Source organism: Salvelinus fontinalis, chromosome 14 (assembly GCF_029448725.1).
Source record: "Salvelinus fontinalis isolate EN_2023a chromosome 14, ASM2944872v1, whole genome shotgun sequence".
Taxonomy (NCBI): domain Eukaryota; kingdom Metazoa; phylum Chordata; class Actinopteri; order Salmoniformes; family Salmonidae; genus Salvelinus; species Salvelinus fontinalis.
Genome location: NC_074678.1, coordinates 24,528,814 through 24,546,844, shown reverse-complemented (window position 1 = coordinate 24,546,844; position 18,031 = coordinate 24,528,814). Strand labels below are relative to the sequence as shown.

The 18,031-nt window shown below is 44.0% G+C and overlaps 1 protein-coding gene across 5 annotated transcripts; it reads right to left on the bottom strand.

The window, feature by feature from the left end:
- Nucleotides 1-344: 344 nt before the first annotated feature.
- On the bottom strand, nucleotides 345-17,251 carry LOC129869667 (SLAIN motif-containing protein 2-like). 5 transcript variants are annotated; one of them, XM_055944296.1, is made up of 10 exons: nucleotides 16,500-17,251; nucleotides 13,831-13,973; nucleotides 7,373-7,546; nucleotides 7,029-7,214; nucleotides 6,530-6,892; nucleotides 6,165-6,314; nucleotides 3,555-3,689; nucleotides 2,892-2,930; nucleotides 2,195-2,408; nucleotides 345-2,072 (listed from the first exon to the last, which is right to left on the bottom strand). In XM_055944296.1, the coding sequence occupies exons 1-10, from the start codon at nucleotides 16,970-16,972 to the stop codon at nucleotides 2,003-2,005; spliced, it is 1,947 nt and encodes a 648-aa protein (XP_055800271.1). In that variant the 5' UTR covers nucleotides 16,973-17,251; the 3' UTR covers nucleotides 345-2,002. The 5 variants fall into 5 exon arrangements, with proteins under 5 accessions (XP_055800271.1, XP_055800272.1, XP_055800273.1 ...); XM_055944297.1 differs by lacking the exon at nucleotides 2,892-2,930; XM_055944298.1 differs by lacking the exon at nucleotides 3,555-3,689.
- Between the last annotated feature and the right edge of the window lie 780 nt (nucleotides 17,252-18,031).

Sequence of the window (18,031 nt, the reverse complement as noted above, 5' to 3'; positions counted from 1 at the left end):
TCCTGGCCAAATCAATCCCTAAAACCCAGACATGAGCACTTTCTCCCCAAGCCTAATGGATTGGTAGAGCAACGAGATGCCGTATGAGGACAATGGATTATTTGTTGCCACAACAGCTGATAAATCACACATCAATGAGAAAGCAGCATCTTTTACGCATATATTTATATGGTACATCAATGCAGGATGCGTCAGGAGCAGGAAATTAACTGAAACGCTATGGAAGACTTGGAACGTTGCCAGTAAAGCTCCAGTCTTTTTATGGATTGCATTTCAATGAATGCCCTGAATTGACAAGAGTTTGAATGAAATTGGCCCTATTCATCATGACACAATAGACAAGAATAGTTCAACTTTTTTTACTTGAAATGTGAGTTTACACAGGGAAACTGAATGTCATGTAGGTGGATTTTTAAAAAATCATTATGAAAAAACAAATTACACAAAATGGTGTGGCATGGCTTCGCAAAAATAGCCCAAGCGTTCCACTAAATCCAAACCTTGACATACAGAGGCACCTCGCTCTGAAAGAGTAATTAGTTATAAATATCAAGGCGCATATACTTTTTCCAAAAGCAAGTATAAATGTATTGTTGATACAATTACAAAATTACCAAAAGTATATTAGCCCAAACAAAAATGACAAATTATATTGGCAAACCATGACACTGGCACATGAGGATAAATGAACAGATAAAAAGCACATTCAAAAAATAAAAGTTAAACTTGAAAGTAATAGGCACTAGTTCATTAATTTCTGGCACACTAATACCATCCCTATGAATCTCAGCACTCCTGATTTATTTTAAAGCACAAGTGGCAATGGCCACTAACCTATTGAACTTTTCCATTATAATTTTAAGATATTAGGATCATTTATTCCATCTTGACATAACATACACTGACTATATTTTTGCAGGTTTTAAATGAACTAGATCAAGCCTTTGCTGCATGCTCAGGTCTCATGGCTACAAGGGTTGGATTTGATATATTTTACTGGGATTACATATCTCTGACTATATTGTCTAGATGTTGCAACGGCATATTCATCTAATGGTGGAAAGCAATAGAATTAACTAACCAAACCAGAAGTAGATCTGGATTGAGATTGTGACTACTGCCATTGACTGGCGCAGCTCAACATCACTAGCCAGCCCTGAAACAGATGTGATAGTCGATACAGGTTAGGTCTGGGATGGGGCTTTGGCCTGTTTCTACCAGTCACCTGTGTTATCAACATAAAAACATCAACACTCAAATGTCCTGTTATGAAACCATCTAAAAATACTTTGGAGAATTAGCTTTGCAGTAGAGGTTTTGATTTTTTTTAAAGAATAATAAAAAAATATATATTCAAATCAATAGAAAACAAATACTGAATATGGATATTTGGGAAATGAACTCTTTTTAAATAATGATTTGAATAAATAATGTCAAACATTTCAATACATTCTAGTTCATTCACAAGAGGAAAAAACTATGATTTTTGACAAGACTTTGTAAAATGTTAACAATTCTTTAACATTAAGGGAACATTTTACCTGTACAGCATCATCATAGAGATCTCTGACAAAGGCATCTGTTGAGAACAGACTGCAAAAAGAGAAATGTGTACAAACACTTCTACCTGAGGGAGAGAAGCATTTTGTGAAGACTTATTGACTGATTGCTGAACAGACACACTGAGGCAGATGAGAGTGCCCTCTGGTGGCATCGGGATGCTGGAGCTCAGCTGGTTTCTTTGGCATTCTCTCTAGGATTCTGCCTCCCAGCCCTGCCTGGCCCTTTCAGATCCTCGACACACACCATGCTGCTTCAGCTGTTCAGATCATGCTCCTTATGATAGTAAGACGAAAGACGAATTTGACTTTGTCTTTGTTATAGTTTATTCCTTAATTCATGGTAAAAGTAATCTTGGTTGATAAAGTGCCACATTGTAATGTTGGTCTGCCTCTGTGCTGATCAGAGGGCCACACAGTGCCCCCTGCTGACCAGGCCAGCCTCAGTAGCAACCCTCCCTCCAGTTATCTCCTTCCCTTCCGCCATTGTAGGTCCGAGGGGCAGGTAGAGACCTGAGGAAGAGAAGAACCAGAGAAACAGATTAGTTCTGTGAGGCATTAGGCAAGACTAAAAATGTCTGATACGCCTGCAATCAACTGACAACTACACTTGCCTTGAAGCTGTGTGTACCTACCTGCGTACTGGCTGGGCCAGTTTGCTGCGAAGCACGGGGGTGCCGCCCCCCCCCCCCCCTCCTGCACTGGGCCGGGGCAGGCCGCTGCGTGCTGGGCCCAGGGAGCGTGTGGGGGTGGAGGCTCCAGAGCCAGGGGTAGACGTGGCCTTCACAGGTTGCCTCAGCGCCAGGGGAGACGGAGTGGCCGGGGTTCGCAGCTTACTGGGAGAAGGGACTGCACGAACAGGAGACGGGTCAGTACAGTACACTATATTATGAACAGATGGAATAGAGGATGACACTTCACTATACACACAACAGAAATATACATCATTCTCAGTGTTTCACCACTGAGCAATTAACAACAATGATCTGAGGCACATATGGTACAAAAACAATATGTATGAGAAATAACATGTGTAGACTATTACCTAATATGCATTCAGAAGAATTCTTTAAATAATTTGATAATTGAATTTTGCATTAAATTACAAGACCCATGAAACCAAGGAAAAGGAAACAATGAATGAAGATGAGGCCTTGTATTAAGTATTTACACAGACTACAAAGAACCACTATAGTAGTTGATGTGTAGGATGGATGAGGCACATATGCCCTCCAGTGATAGGGAGGGCACAGATAATGCCACAACATTAACACATCATGAAACCACAAACACAATATATACAAGTTGGGAGCATGATCAGTGAATACTCACTGAAATCACCTTCTTCTCCAAAGCAACAGGAAAGATGGACTAAACAAGATGAAGACAGGAGAGATTTGACTTCATTCAGAACAGCAGGAGAAAGTGCAATAGATGACATGGATGGGAAAAGATCTCTGGACTAAGAAGTCTTCTAGAGCCTATACTTTCCAATAACAGTACATCACACTAATACAAACCAATCCGCAACCATTACCAAGAAGAGTTCAGGAGGAGTGACTGCAGTGACATCAGAAACTGATATTATCTGAAACAGCCTTGAGGTCTGTGAGCCCAAAGACATTCCAGAACCACAGGGTTTCTCAGCAGGTTCTCCCCATCACCAGTAGGGGAGATAAGAGTTATCTGTTCCAGACAAGACCCAGCAACACCATGGACACTCAAACTTTCAAGACCTCACTCCCGACCAGAAGCTGCCTACCCTGACCATCCCAGAAAACAATTACTTGGCTGGCAAATTTTCTGGCACTTTTTATTTGGTCGAGTGCATGCAGGTACGTCACACAGGCAGGCACACAGCCAACCAGTCACAGTAAAACACAAAATGCTTTACGTTTGGTAAAGAATGTGGTCGTGTGTATTACTGAGGATGTGTGAGTATGTAGGAACTTTAACTCGTAAGGTGAATGATCCCAGGCACTGGCAAGCTTTTACCTCGCAGAGAAGAAGGGCTTTGGAGGTGCTGTTTGGGTTTCGGGGACTGTAAGGATCGAGGGGGAATTCCTGTTTGGGAGGAGCGAGGGGGAGTCGAGTACCGGGAGTGGAGTGGAGTGGAGGAGTGCTGGGCTACTGGGAGAAATGGAGATGACAGTTGGGAAGAGAGAGTCAGCCCTTACTCTGACCTGCTGTACTGTTATGGTTACTGGACCAGGGAAAGGAGATTAGGGTTGAGCCAGGCAGCCGAAGAGGAAGGAGGGGTGAGGCAGTTCAGCCACTGTAAAAATCCGCCAAGCCTGGCTTTGAGTGTCATTCTCAGGCAAAGGTATAATAGCAGCCTGAAACACTAGGGGGTGCTGCAGCCAGACATTCACAGTCCAGAGAGACTGCCAGGGGTAAAGTACTGCCAGTCAAGCTGGGCCAACACTAGGCCAAACCACAGCCAGTGCCTCAGCAGAAAGAGAGGGGTGGGTGAAAGGCAGCACATGCTCTGCGGTCAGATAGAGAGAGGCAGGGATAGTGATGTCAATGCACACCACAACCAGAAGAAGCCCTGAAAGGTAAAGGAGATGACCCCTATTATCAGCCAGTGTCAAGAGCGAAACAATAAAACAGTGATATAGTACAAGTCAAAGGTTTGGACACACCCACTCATTCAAGAGTTTCTTTATTTTTTTACTATTTTCTACACTGTAGAATAATAGTGAAGACAAACTATGAAATTACACAAGTGGAAGCATGTAGTAACCAAAAACGTGTTAAACAAATCAAAATAGATTTTATATTTGAGATTCTTCAAAGTAGCCACCCTTTGCCTTGATGACAGCGTTGCATTCTCTCAACCAGCATCATGAGGTAGTCACCTGGAATGCATTTCAATTAACAGGCGTGCCTTATTAAAAGTTAATTGGTGGAATTTCTTACCTTCTTAATGGATTTGAGCCAATCAGTTGTGTTGTGACAAGGTAGGGGTGGTATACAGAAGATAGCCCTATTTGCTAAAAGACCTAGTCCATATTATGGCAACAGCTCAAATAAGCAAAGAGAAACGACAGTCCATCATTACTTTAAGACATGGTCAGTCAATACGGAAAATTTCAAGAACTTTGAACGTTTCTTAAAGTGCAGTCGCAAAAAAAAACATCAAGCTCTGTGATGAGCTTACTGGCTCATGAGGACCGCCACAGAAAAGGAAGACCTAGACTTACCTCTGCTGCAGAGGATAAGTTCATTAGAGTTACCAGCCTCAGAAATTACAGACTTCAAGTAACAGACACATCTCAACATCAACTGTTCAGAGGAGACTGTGTGAATCAGGCCTTCATGGTCAAATTGCTGCAAAGAAACCACTACTAAAGGACAACAATAATAAGAAAAGACTTGCTTGGGCCAAGAAACACGAGCAATGAACATTAGAACGGTGAAAATCTGTCCTTTGGTTTGATGAGTCCAAATTTGAGATTTTTGTTCCAACCGCAGTGTCTTTGTTAGACGCAGAGTAGGTGAACGGATGATCTCCGCATGTGCGGTTCCCACCGTGATGCATGGAGGAGGAGGTGGTGTGATGGTGCTTTGCAGTGAAACAGTCTGATTTATTTAGAATTCAAGCCACACTTAACCAGCATGGCTACCACAGCATTCTGCAGCGATACGCCAACCATCTAGTTAGCGCTTAGTGGGACTATAATTTGGTTTTTCAACAGGACAATGACCCAACACACCTCCAGGCTGTGTAAGGGCTATTTGACCAATAAGGAGAGTGATGAGTGCTGCATCAGATGATCTGGCCTCCACAATCACCCGACCTCAACCCACTTGAGATGGTTTGGGATGAGTTGGAACGCAGAGTGAAGGAAAAGCAGCCAACAAGGGCTCAGCATATGTGGGAACTCCTTCAAGACGGTTGGAAAAGCATTCCAGGTGAAGCTGGTTGAGAGAATGCCAAGAGTGTGCAAAGCTGTCATCAAGGCAAAAGTTTGCTTTTTTTGTGGGATACACAAATAAAATATATTTTGATTTGTTTAACACATTTCATAGTTTGTCTTCACTATTATTCTACAATGTAGAAAACATTAAAAATAAAGAAAAACCCTTGAATGAGTAGGTGTGATTAGACAGTAAGAGGTTTTAACTATGAGAATTCAGTTGGTGGCGATAACAAAATAACATTCCGTGTTTTATTCAGTTCTCTCTGCATTCTAAATCCTCACAATCTACTTTTAAATCTGGATTCTAATTGATTTGGATAAAAAGGAGAAGACTGCACAGAAGGAGAAATGATTCAAATAGTGAAATTAATCAAAAGGAGAGAGAATCCCAAACCATCAAAGCCAAGACAGTACAAAGCAATAGAGGTTTAATAAGGGGGAGCCTGAGAGGGATGTATGGTGTACCCACTAACACACTGACTAGCTACAACATCACAAAACTATAACACTACACATTATTCCTTTCATAACATTACTGATGTTGAATATGCTTGAGAAACAAAAATGTTATGTCAATATACAAGAGAGAATAATATGAAAATGACAGACTGTCTCAGATTGCTATTACTGAGTGAACACGCAATATGATAAACATTGTGTATGTGTATGTAGTACTCACTGGCAGACTGACTGACTGCCTGGTGTCTGGGTGAGCCTCCGTTTGGCACTTGCAGGTTGGACTCAAAGCTCCTGCTGTTCTTGACGGGCTCTGGGCCTTGCTGGGCCACGTTGGAGCGGGTCAGGTTAGGAAGACTCCGCCTCAGCTTCTCTACAAACAACACAACGAAGGAAAACAACTGAAAACAGGACTGAACAACTACGCAATGGCCCAGAATTACACATGACCTTTGACCAGCAGTGGTCCTAATTTGAATCAGAATATATAATTTATCCTTCAGATAACTATGAACAAAACCTTTTCCCCTCTAGTCTCTCAATCCTCAGGAGGTAGTCCTGAGGTGTAGTGAGCCAGCGTCTCCTTACCTTCGTTTTTCACCACGTTGGTCTGCAGGTCTTGGGGGGTGTGGCTTTGCAGGGAGTGACGTGGTGCCTGCAGCCGGCTGATGATTGGCTGCGGGGAGCCTCGGCTGTGGGGGTGGCTGTACTCCAGGGAGCGTGCGGGGGAGCGGGAGCGGGGGGAGTTTCTGGGGGAGGCATGAGGGGAGTGTCTGGGGGAGGGGGAAAAGCGGTTTGATGGGATGTGGAAGGTGGGGTGTACAGCCTCCTCATCGTCCTCTAGACTGTGGGCATCCAGCTCCTGGTCACTGAAGGTGCTGCGTCTCAGAGAGTGGCAGGACGAACCAGAGCTCCGCCTGGACGCTGTGGCAGCATAGTCCTGCCTAAGACCTGGAAAAACACAGACGGTTAGACATACACCACTAGTAGTGTGTACTGAGAAAGACAGTATAAACACACAGCATCTCTGACTGGTGGGTAAATGTTTTTCCCGGACAAACAGACAGAGTTAGAAGATGGTACGTACTCTCCTCCTGCATGCGAGCTAGGATTTGTACATCAGTGACATCGTTGAGCTTGTATGTGGTGGAGGATCCTACAGAGTCCTCGTCCATCTCTGAGGTGCTCAGCTCACTGTCTATTGAAGACTGAGGGCTGACCGCCGGGGGGTTCCTTTCTCTCTCTACTGAGCCACCACACTGCTGCTGGTGAGCTGCTGGGACACACACATTAGGTGTTCATACTGGTCCAACACACACACACCTGTAGGTCTAAACCAAGCTGTCAACTAAAGTTTGTTTTAACATTAAGAACAAGAGAGGGCTACGGAAGGAGAGTTAAAGACAGGCTTTACATGCCAGTGTACAGTACCCTGGTTGACGGGGGGCATCAGCTGCTGTCTGACGATGGGCACCCTGCTGGGAGTGGAGGAGGGGGAGTTGAAGCCACTGCTGTAGGGGCTGTTAGCTGTGTTTGTGCAGTATGGGCTTCCGTAGTTCACATGGGGACTGTAGGGACTTCCATACAGGCTCCTACGCTTGTTTGCTGTGGAGAAAATTCAAATCTAAGTTTATTGGTCAAGTACACTAATTTTCAGGTGTTATAGCTGGTGCTGAAAAATGCTTATGTTACTAGCACCAACAGTGCATACAATACAAATCATACATAAATAAGAATTGCCATAAACATACTGTGATAAAGCCTATATCTTCATCACATAAGGTACTGTTGTACAGCCATCAAGCTACATCGTAATAACCAGTCATTCACATGGGAAGTCATTGCAGGTTGCCCCCTCACAAGCTGCATTATACCAACCACTGACACAAACAGTAATGTACACAGTCACACACATGTTCTCTCTGAGTCCTCTCCTCTGTAGTGTGTTGACAGTGGTGCACATTCTAGAGTCACTTAAAACACATGGCAGGCGTGGGCGTCTTTATGACGGACTGGAGAAAGAGCTAACAATACGGCCTATTCACTCAGTAGTACACAGTGATATCTATCCAGCTCTCCACAGAGACTCTATACAACCAGTCAGTTAGTCAGTCCCAGGGAGGCAGACTCACCATGGACCCTCCCTTAGCTGAGTCATTAGACCAGGCCTGGCTGGCTAGCTGCTCTGACAGAGACACAACACATTAGCCAATAGCCATTACTGTTGACTGTTGTACTGCAGCCCCACTCGGCTCAGCCCGCAGTGCTGCATACACTCCAATCTCCAGGGCCACTCGTTTGCTCATCACTCTCTCCCTTCTTCGCCTGTCTAGATGTGTTTACACAGCTGGGTGGTGACTGGAAAGTAGCCTTTAATGATCAACTCGCTCTACTTTCTGTTTGAGTTTATTTTTACAGGGACAGTGCACATGAATCAACGTTTCAGTAAAAGTGCCGGTTTTAGCCAGCCGGCTAATTCTCAATCACAGTCCCTGGACAGGTTATTAAAAACACTTACAATACAGACAAACAATGAGCAGTGAGCACATGCAGCGCAACATAGAACAAGCAACACATTCTCTCCCTCTCTCTCACCCTCTCTCTCAAAATAACATGTCCACTCAACTCACTCACTTCCCTAGAGATCAGCCACTGAGGAATACTAGGATCACAACAACATGCAACTACCACAGAACCACCTGCACACGTAGGCCTTAACCAGGGACACAAGTACTCTTCTGCAGACTTACACACTTCTTGATCACTTGGCCTCTGTGGATTCGCAGATAAGCTCATGATAAGTGTCTAACATATCTAAAACAGTGACCTCAGAGACAAACGTGTCTGTAGTTCAGATTATGTCCAAACTCCTAGAGCTGATAGAGCTAGTTATAGCTGAGATATGTTGTGTTATGGGATGATCAGCAGTATACCTATAGGCCTACAGGATATAGGTCCTCACACTCCGAGAGAGCTGATAGGGATCTACCACAGTGAGCTACCAGCCTCTGAGTTGCACCTCCATGGGTCTGTGTCATCTGTGACCCAGAACACAACCCCTGGCAACACATGGTTGAGGTCAACCTCTGGTGGTCCCAATGGGGAGATTACTGCAGTTACAAACCACAAGGAAAGGACAGAGTTTCAGAGGGTGCATTCAGAGCTGTTCCACATGTATCCAATGGTGCCAGGCTAGCCAGGGGTGAATGAGTTAACATTTGTACATTTTTTAAACATTTTTTGTCATTTAGCAGACGCTCTTATTCAGAGCGACTTACAGTAGAGTGCATACATTTTATTACATTTTTACATACTGAGACAAGGATATCCCTACCGGCCAAACCCTCCCTAACCCGGACGACGCTATGCCAATTGTGCGTCGCCCCCACATCCCATGTGAAGAGTGAACTCATTTAATTAAAGTTAATTTTACATTTCTATTGGAAGGATTTAATCATTTGCAATTATGTCTACTTATGATAAGGTAAAAGGTTTATGTTTCTGTCTCCATATGATATGGTAAATATATCCAATGCAAAAAACATCTACATTTAAATGGTATTAATATTAATTCCCATATATTCCCACAGAAAGTTTCCATCTCTGAATATTCCCCAAAATGTGCAACCCTATTCAGGTGTATAACCACTAGTGATGTGGTGGGGTTGGGGAATCGCTAGTAACTTATCGGGATATTATTTTTGACGATATATCGTATAGTTTTGACAATATCCCAATATTATTTTTGCGCTAGTTAGCTGTACTTGCACCAAAACTATATTTTTCCTTCATAGATTGATCTTTTTAAATAGGGAGCCAATTTGTTTTCAGCACTTTCATTTCCCTGACTGGTCAAAACACATTTTCTCATGGCTCTTCCTTGTCCCTCTGCAATAGACACATGGTGGGTAACATGTTTGGAACATTGAATAGCAATTGGTACCTAAGTATCGTGAGGTCTCTGGCAATTCCCAGCCTTAATAACCACTATTTCCATTCATTTTTAGCCAAGAGACTAGCAGTAATAAAAACTCTTCCACTGGAATTAGCTTAGACAGTATAAAGTCTGTAACCAACAGAATTTGTTTTTGTTTGGTCTAATTAAACAGCTAAGCTAGACAAAGAAAATGTAAACAATACTTTGCATTGAAGCCTCCTTAAAGTGAAAAAGAAAAGGTTCTTGAGACGGACTGGGACAGCTATACTACATGGCTAAAAGTAGGTGGACAACCATTCAAATTAGTGGATTTGGCCATTTCAGCCACACCTGTTGCTGGCAGGTGTATAAAATCGAGCACACACCCATGCAATCTCCATAGAAAAACATTGGCAGTAGAATGACCCGTACTGAATAGCTCAGTGACTTTCAATGTGGCATCATAGTAATGCCACCTTTCCAACAAGTCAGTTCGTCAAATTTCTGCCCTGCTACATCTGCCCCGGTCAACTGTTATTGTGAAGTGGAAACATATAGGAGCAACAACGGCTCAGCCGCGAAGTGGTAGGACACACATGGTCACAGAACAGGACTGCCGAGAGCTGAAGTGCGTAGCGCAAATTGTCTGTCCTCAGTTGCAACACTCACTACCGAGTTCCAAACTGCCTCAGGAAGCAAGGGCAGCACAATAACTGCTAGTTGGGAGCTTCATGAAATGGGTTTCCATGGCCGAGCAGCCGCACACAAGACTAAGATCACCATGTGCAATGCCAAGCGTCGGTTGGAGTGGTGTAAAGCTCGTCGCCTTTGGACTCTCGAGCAGTGGAAACACGTTCTCTGCAGTGATGGAGCATGCTTTACCATCTGGCCATCCAAAGGACTAATCTGGGTTTGGCGGATGCCAGGAGAATGCTACCTGCCTGTTTTTCATGGTTCAGGCTAGGTCCCTTAGTTCCAGTGAAGGGAAATCTTAACACTACAGCATATAATGACATTATAGACGATTCTGTGCTTCCAACACTTTGTGGCAACAGTTTGGGGAAGGCCCTTTCCTGTTTCAGCATGACAATGCCCCCTTGCACAAAGCAAGGTCCATACAGAAATGGTTTGTCGAGATAGGTGTGGAAGAACTTGACCGGCCTGCGCAGAGCCCCCACCACATCCCCATCGAACGCTTTTGGGATGAATTGGAAAGGCAACTGCGAGCGAGGACTAATCGCCCAACATCAGTGCCGACCTCACTAATGCTCTTGTGGCTGAATGGAAGCAAGTCCCCGCAGCAATGTTACAACACCTAGAGGAAAGCCTTCCTAGAAGAGTGGAGGCTGTTACAGCAGCAAAGGGGGGAATCAACTCCATATTAATGCACATGATTTTGGAATGTTCGAAGAACAGGTGTCCACATAGTGTAGCTCTTAGCATTTCACATGAGGAGCAGGCAACATAATTGTGTGGCTCAGGGAGAGAAAGGAAAAACAAAAATCAGGGGAGAGATTAACAAGTGAAAGAACGTGACCTAGAGAAGGCGGGGATATCCAATCCATGATAATTTAAGTACTGAAACTGTAACTACATGTTAGGGCGAGCATGGCTGGATAGGCCAGCTATCAGCCTGGGGTTAGGGACTGACTTTCTGCTGTAGAGAAGAACTGGATGGAATCTGTGGACAGTTTTCAAAGCACAGTTCTACATGGGCTACATTCTGAATATAGCCCAGCATTACAGGTCTGGTACTAGCAGTATAGTCCCTTTCTGGGCCATGCTTCCAGTTGTATAATGTTATAACAATGACCAGAATCTAGTTTTGCAGAATTTCACAGGGACATTGAAGGCTCAAACCTCTGAAAGGATTTTCCAGAAAGTATTGAATATAATCTTATGATGTGGTCCAAATCTACGATCAACCTGTGTATTACATTAGTCATGAGCCAGACGCGATGCCCTGTTCGGTAAAATTCCTTCACCAGAACAAACACAATCCTCACACGACGCCATGGTAAAGAGAGTGTGGTAGAAAGGAGCCAGCAGCCATAAAGGGTGTCACTGAGGAGCCCACAACAGTACAACCACACAAGATGCATAGTACACGCCTAGGCCCGCTCTGCTTGTCACGTGGTTGACGTGCAGTCATGTCTGACAGCTGTCTACCGCTTCTTCCCACAGGTATAGGCAGATCGAACCCAGTCACCAGGTGGGTGAACCTTTGTTAAAGGTAGAAAACGACATTGCGACGAGCAGCACTGCAGAGAATGAGATGAGTTTGGTGCAAGACTTCGCTCTCACACAGTATCTGCGCATGTGCACAGGTTTGCTTTACGCTGTTCGCAGCGTGGTAGCCAGTGCACCAAAACAGCGGAGAAGTTGAGCCTTGCGGCACATCATGTGCTCGCTAACATATCATGTGACTTGTATCTGCTCTGTGATTGGACAACAAAGACCGCAAGACCCATGGTTAGTGTAGGTTGTGGTGCTCTTTGAAACAGAAACTGACGGCAAAAACAGGATTTCTCAACACAGAAGTTGAAACATGCATAACTAATGGAAACTACTTCAACGTACAAGTCATTTTGCAATCTGAGCAGTAATATCACCATGAGTTACAAGGATTGAGAATCCACTTCCGGAACCCCTAGGTGCAGCCGTATAGCCTGCACTACTGTTTTCTGCTGGTTAACGCACACCTAAATAATAATGTATCATCTGTAGAACTTCCCTTTGTCCTTAGAGTGAGAAGAGAAGATTGGGGGGGGGGGGGGGGCACGGCAGTGACTGAAGCATTAGGTCATGTCCATATTTTATGGATGACATAATCCTCTCCTAACCTAGTATGATGATATCACCACCACCCATTCTGACCCTCCCTCCCTCCATTGCTTCTGTGAATAGTAATACCCATTTAGTATGTTGTCACCCACCAGAGCCTCAGAGTCTCTTCTGATATAGTCTGAATTTAACTTCAGTATACGATGCACATAAATCCACAGGAAGGGATGTGAGGAGAACTGGTCAGGTGTTGACTCTGGATGACAGGACAGATACCCCATGAGGATGCTGTCCGTCCGCCCGCCTAGGGGTATGTGACTGGAGTGTTGCTAGGGCTTTAACGATTATGGAATTTTGAGAAATTATTATTTGTCATAACTCAAATTTCCGTAGATTTTATTTTTGTTGCTTGTAATGCATCTTTGTAAATTAACTAGGACATAATGAATACAAAACAGTTTTGGTGACCCTTGTGACCGCTGACAACTTTTGGAAATTAAGCTTCTCCTCCCGACCGTGCTGTTCTGCTCATACAATGATTACCAACTTTACCCACATCATGTAAAAGTGAAAAACTGCTATTGGGTAAACTACATCTACTTGAATATGAAGTTGAATACGATATTTGTGCCAGCCTTAGGTGTTGCGTAACTACTATTGCCACCTGATCAGTGATCATTACTCAGAACACACAGGTTTAGGGATAGCGATCGTCAGCAAAATGTTGCTCAATACAATATGGGTGTTACATGAGCATACCTCCAAAAATGTAACCTCTCTCACTTAGATAGCCTTGGTGTCCTGATTGAAGGGATTGTCTATTATTATCCCATAGGGCGGCGCACAATTGGCCCAGGGTTGTCTATTTTAGGGTTTGGCCGGGGTACGCCGTCATCGTAAATAAAAATGTGTTATTAACTGACTTGCCTAATTAAATAAAAGGTTAAATAAATAAAATCTCTCATAATACGCAGAGGGAAACAGAAAGACACACACTCATACAGGCCTTGATAATGCAGAAAACACTTCCATACAGCACATATGCCTACTACAAAACAAACGCATATTTGTCCTAGATGTGTGTATGCTTGTGTGGAAAAGAGGAGATAGAGAGGGAAGATGAGAGGAGGAGAAGAGAGGGGAGAGGAACTAGGAAGGAAAAGAGAGTAGAGAAGCATGGTGACAGTACCTGACATGGTGACGTCTAGTCTGTGGATGAGGGAGCGCTTGGCTGACTCCATGTCAGGACTGGGATTGTCCAGAGCCTGGCGACACCACACAATGGGACTCAAGGCTTTCTGCAGTGGGCTGTTGAGCTTCGCCTCATACAGCCTGAAGGAACACAACACATTAATTTAACACACAGACATCAATGGACATCGCACACAAAATACAAGACATCCTCTTATCTAATATATGATGGTTGATGAGTGGTTTGGTGAGTGTTATAACCTGCTTAGGCCTATATCTCATCACAGCTGCTATGGCTGATACTTATGCCTTATACTTTGACAGAGAAAGTGCCTCTACCAGGAAGAGGAATCTGAGTCAGCAACTGTGAGCTCTGTCTCAGCCACAGAGAAAAGCACTCAGATAACCACTGGACACAAACACCAAGGCCTACTATTAGAAAGATGTAGGCCTAGTCTACATATTTAGTACATTCTTTAGGCAACTAAAAGTATGCCACAGAGGTTTTCACCATAACATTTAAAGAATCAAAGTTCAACCAGATTTATAGGCCCAATATGCCCTACTATAGTCATTAGGCCTAAATAATGCTGTGGATCCACATGGCTTTTACATAGTGCTTATAAGCCTAATTATCCTGTAAACGTGCATGGATGGATCATCCTAAATGTATTTTAGAATCAAACCCTAAAAGCAGGATGATGCTGTGCGGTTGTCAAACCGTTGCAAATCCAGTCTAATGCTGATTCAGGGATTATGGGAGTCAGTCTATGACCAGGACCGGCAAGCCCTCAGTTAGTAGTACTATGGGTAATCCTGTGTTTGTGTTAATCACCAGCCAGAGGAGAGGTGTGTGTGGGGATTGGGTTAACGTGGCAATAGGGAACTGGTACAGAGAGGCCATAGTAAACTTCTAGGTCTTTCTTACTCATCCAAATATAGAAAATATAGTTTTTTGAACTGTAGTCAAAGACATTTCTGTATCCAATGCATTGCATTCACATAGCAAACTCACACACTGAGCCAGGCTTGGGAAAGGCTCTTTTGCTCTGATCATGTGTTTAGGGGTTACCAGGGCCCATTCACGATTACTATCCAGACCAGTGGAGGCTGCTGAGGGTTGGAATGAATGGCTCATAATAATGGCTGGAATGGAGTAAATGGAATGGTATCAAAAACATGGTTTTCATGTCTTTGATACCATTCCTTTCCCTCCATTCCAGACATTATTATGAGTTGTCCTCCCCTCAGCAGTCTCTACTGATCCAGACAGTCTGACCATCATTAGTGACTTTCCTTTCTATAGATGGACTCCTCTGATCCTTGACCTAAAGCACAACCCATTACCATCAAGAGGCCCATTATATGCCAATAAATAACATTCCTGAAACCGTACCATGGCAGACAAGGGCCTATCTCTCAGAGAATGAGAGGAAGAGAGAGAGAGCTGGGCACTGACTGTCCTCATTATAAGCTAAAGCTTACTATGTCTCTAATAACAAAACTACATCTCATTTATAACCAGGGCTTTTTTTCACATCAGCTCTACAGTGAGGTCTCATCTCCCTGTAACTCTCTAAAACCGTTTGAGGGATTTCCTCAAGTTGGGATCAGCAGTGAGATTTGTGCAGCCTCACAAATCCAATCAAACATCTCCAGTTTCAAGAAATAGGCTACACTTCTAAAAGTGAATCTGTGTAAGGCCCTTACCCTGTAACCCACAAATGCACAACAAACAGTACATGATCCTGAAATTCAGTGTGGTGGTTGAAACTGTGGCTGGGCTTGGCTGTCAAAACAATTTGGATACTATAACATTGTCAAAATCACATAGGGTCTAGTAGGTAATTACTTTCTCTCACCTCTTTTCATACAATTATGGCTGGTGTGTGTCATTATTGGGAATCCTTCTAACAAAGAAGGTAACCATGGTTGTGGCTCTTGCACTTTCCCCATAGGCTTTGGCTGGGTAAACAACTTTCAATTTCACTGTGCACACTGCTCTCTTCCCACTACCATGACAGTTGTCTAACATATGTCACCAAAATAGTGCAACTGGCCAACATATGAACTGAACTTCCCTTATGCTGAAGACACTATATACTGTAGACTTAACGGATGACTACTAGTTTTGTGGGTGATAATTTGACAATAAACAAGACAGCTAAAATGCAAATGTTATGATTAAGGCCTAATAATAAAGGGCTGTGATTAATTAAAGCACAGGAGCAACAACCACAGAACAATGAATGCCAAGTTCCACTAATATAATATTGAAGAGTATGTAACGTGACAAGTGCAGGGTGGTTTGACAGTTCCCACATGTGATCCCCTCGCTCACTAATCAACAATGAACGACAGACAATCTGTCTGCAGTGTGTGTGATGACCTCAGTGTCTGTGGTCGGCTATTATTGTATTGAGAACATGACCATGCGGTACATTCCTATGCAGCAATTTCAGCGAGGATTATTTCCCTCCCAGGCGGTTGTCATCGTAGATAGCTAATGTTTGGAACAGCTGCGCTCGGCTTTTGAGGTGTCACATATATGGGCGCACAGGTACACTGGTTGACTGGTAGCCAAATGCATTAGGGCGTGCTGTTGTGTTCTCGCACACCCTCAAACTACTTGAATTACAGATGGTGTAATCGTGTTGTATCACTCACCAGCTGTCTTGATCTTCGTTAAGACAATCCATGTCTTCGAGATCGAGGATTTCTACTTCATCCAATATAGAAGTTTCCCCCTCATCCATAAAACCCAGTGTTTCCCCTGCGTCAGTAAAATAGGAATTGGTGCCAGTGAAAGAGGTGGCAGCCGATGCCCCCTCGCCCTCATATGCTCTCCTGAAACTGATGCCATCATATGACAGTCTGGGGCTCAAACAACGGGAGTTTTCCAAAAGCCCTCCATAGCCCGTTCCGCCGAACCCCACCCCAGGGAAGCCGGCCAGCCCCGCCGCTGAGGCGGCTGATAAGCGAGAGTCGTATCCTGCACTATGGGGTCTATGGTTCCCTGACACTGCTCCAGACGAAGACCGACTACGGAGCTGCTCGTTTTGTTGTTCGAGTTTCTTTACCAAGTCCTGTAGCTTCCGCACCTCCAAGTCCGCGTTGATGTTTGAGTTGATATCCTCCATAGCTAACGTTGGTTAGCGCCACCACCAGCACACAAAATAAAAATGCCGCTGCTGTGGTCTTTCGTTTCCTCTTTTTCGCTGGTGGTCACGATATGTTAGTCACTCTAAGCAATATTTAGGTGTTTACTGAAGACACTTTGGTGTTCAAATAAGTTATTGGGCTCATCGTCGTCATCTTCTCCAAATATTCATACACATAGGCAGGGTTGAGGCCATTTTCGCTGTTCCCGTCGCCAACTATGAAAGACCAACAGGCAAGGCTAGGCTACGTCATCACGCGAAACATCGGTAACGAGCACGTAACAAAGCTCGGGTTTACTGTATCGATAATGCCACACACTGTGCTGAATGGAAAGTATTGTGTGAGCTAAAATACAGCACAATGAAAGTATGGTGGTTTCAGCTAACTGCTGCTAAGGATCAGCTAACTTCTGCTAACACGTTGCTTATCAAGGATCTAGAATTCAGTTTTACTTTGCTCTCCAGAACCCAAGGCATTAAGGCATTCTGCCTTATCCCAAGGGTTCTCAACTAGAAGCACTGCTTACCGGTGGGACCATGTGAACTCCAATCCCCGACGCTCGTTTCAATAATCATTGCTTGCTATATGGTTTTCGAAAACATATGGTACTTATCTTTCATATCAGTGAGAATTCAAATAAAAAAGATACCGTATGTAACAGGTTTGCACAGCTATGTCTCCAGCCGACAAACAACACTACATTAGTCCCTTCCTCTACTCCCTGTTTACCCACGACTGCTCGGGCAAGCAACGACTCCAACACCATCATTAAGTTTGTTGACTACATGTAGGCCTGATCATCGACAATGATGAGACAGCCTATAGGGAGGAGGTCAGAGACCTGGCAGTATGGTGCCAGGACAACAACCTCTCCCTCAACGTGAGCAAGACAAAGGAGATGATCGTGGACTACAGGAAAAGGAGAGCCGAACGAGACTTTCAAGTTCCTTGGTGTCCACATGTAACAGTATAACTGTAGGGCGTCCCCTCGCCCCGACACAGGCGCAAACCAGGGACCCTCTGCACACATCAACAAT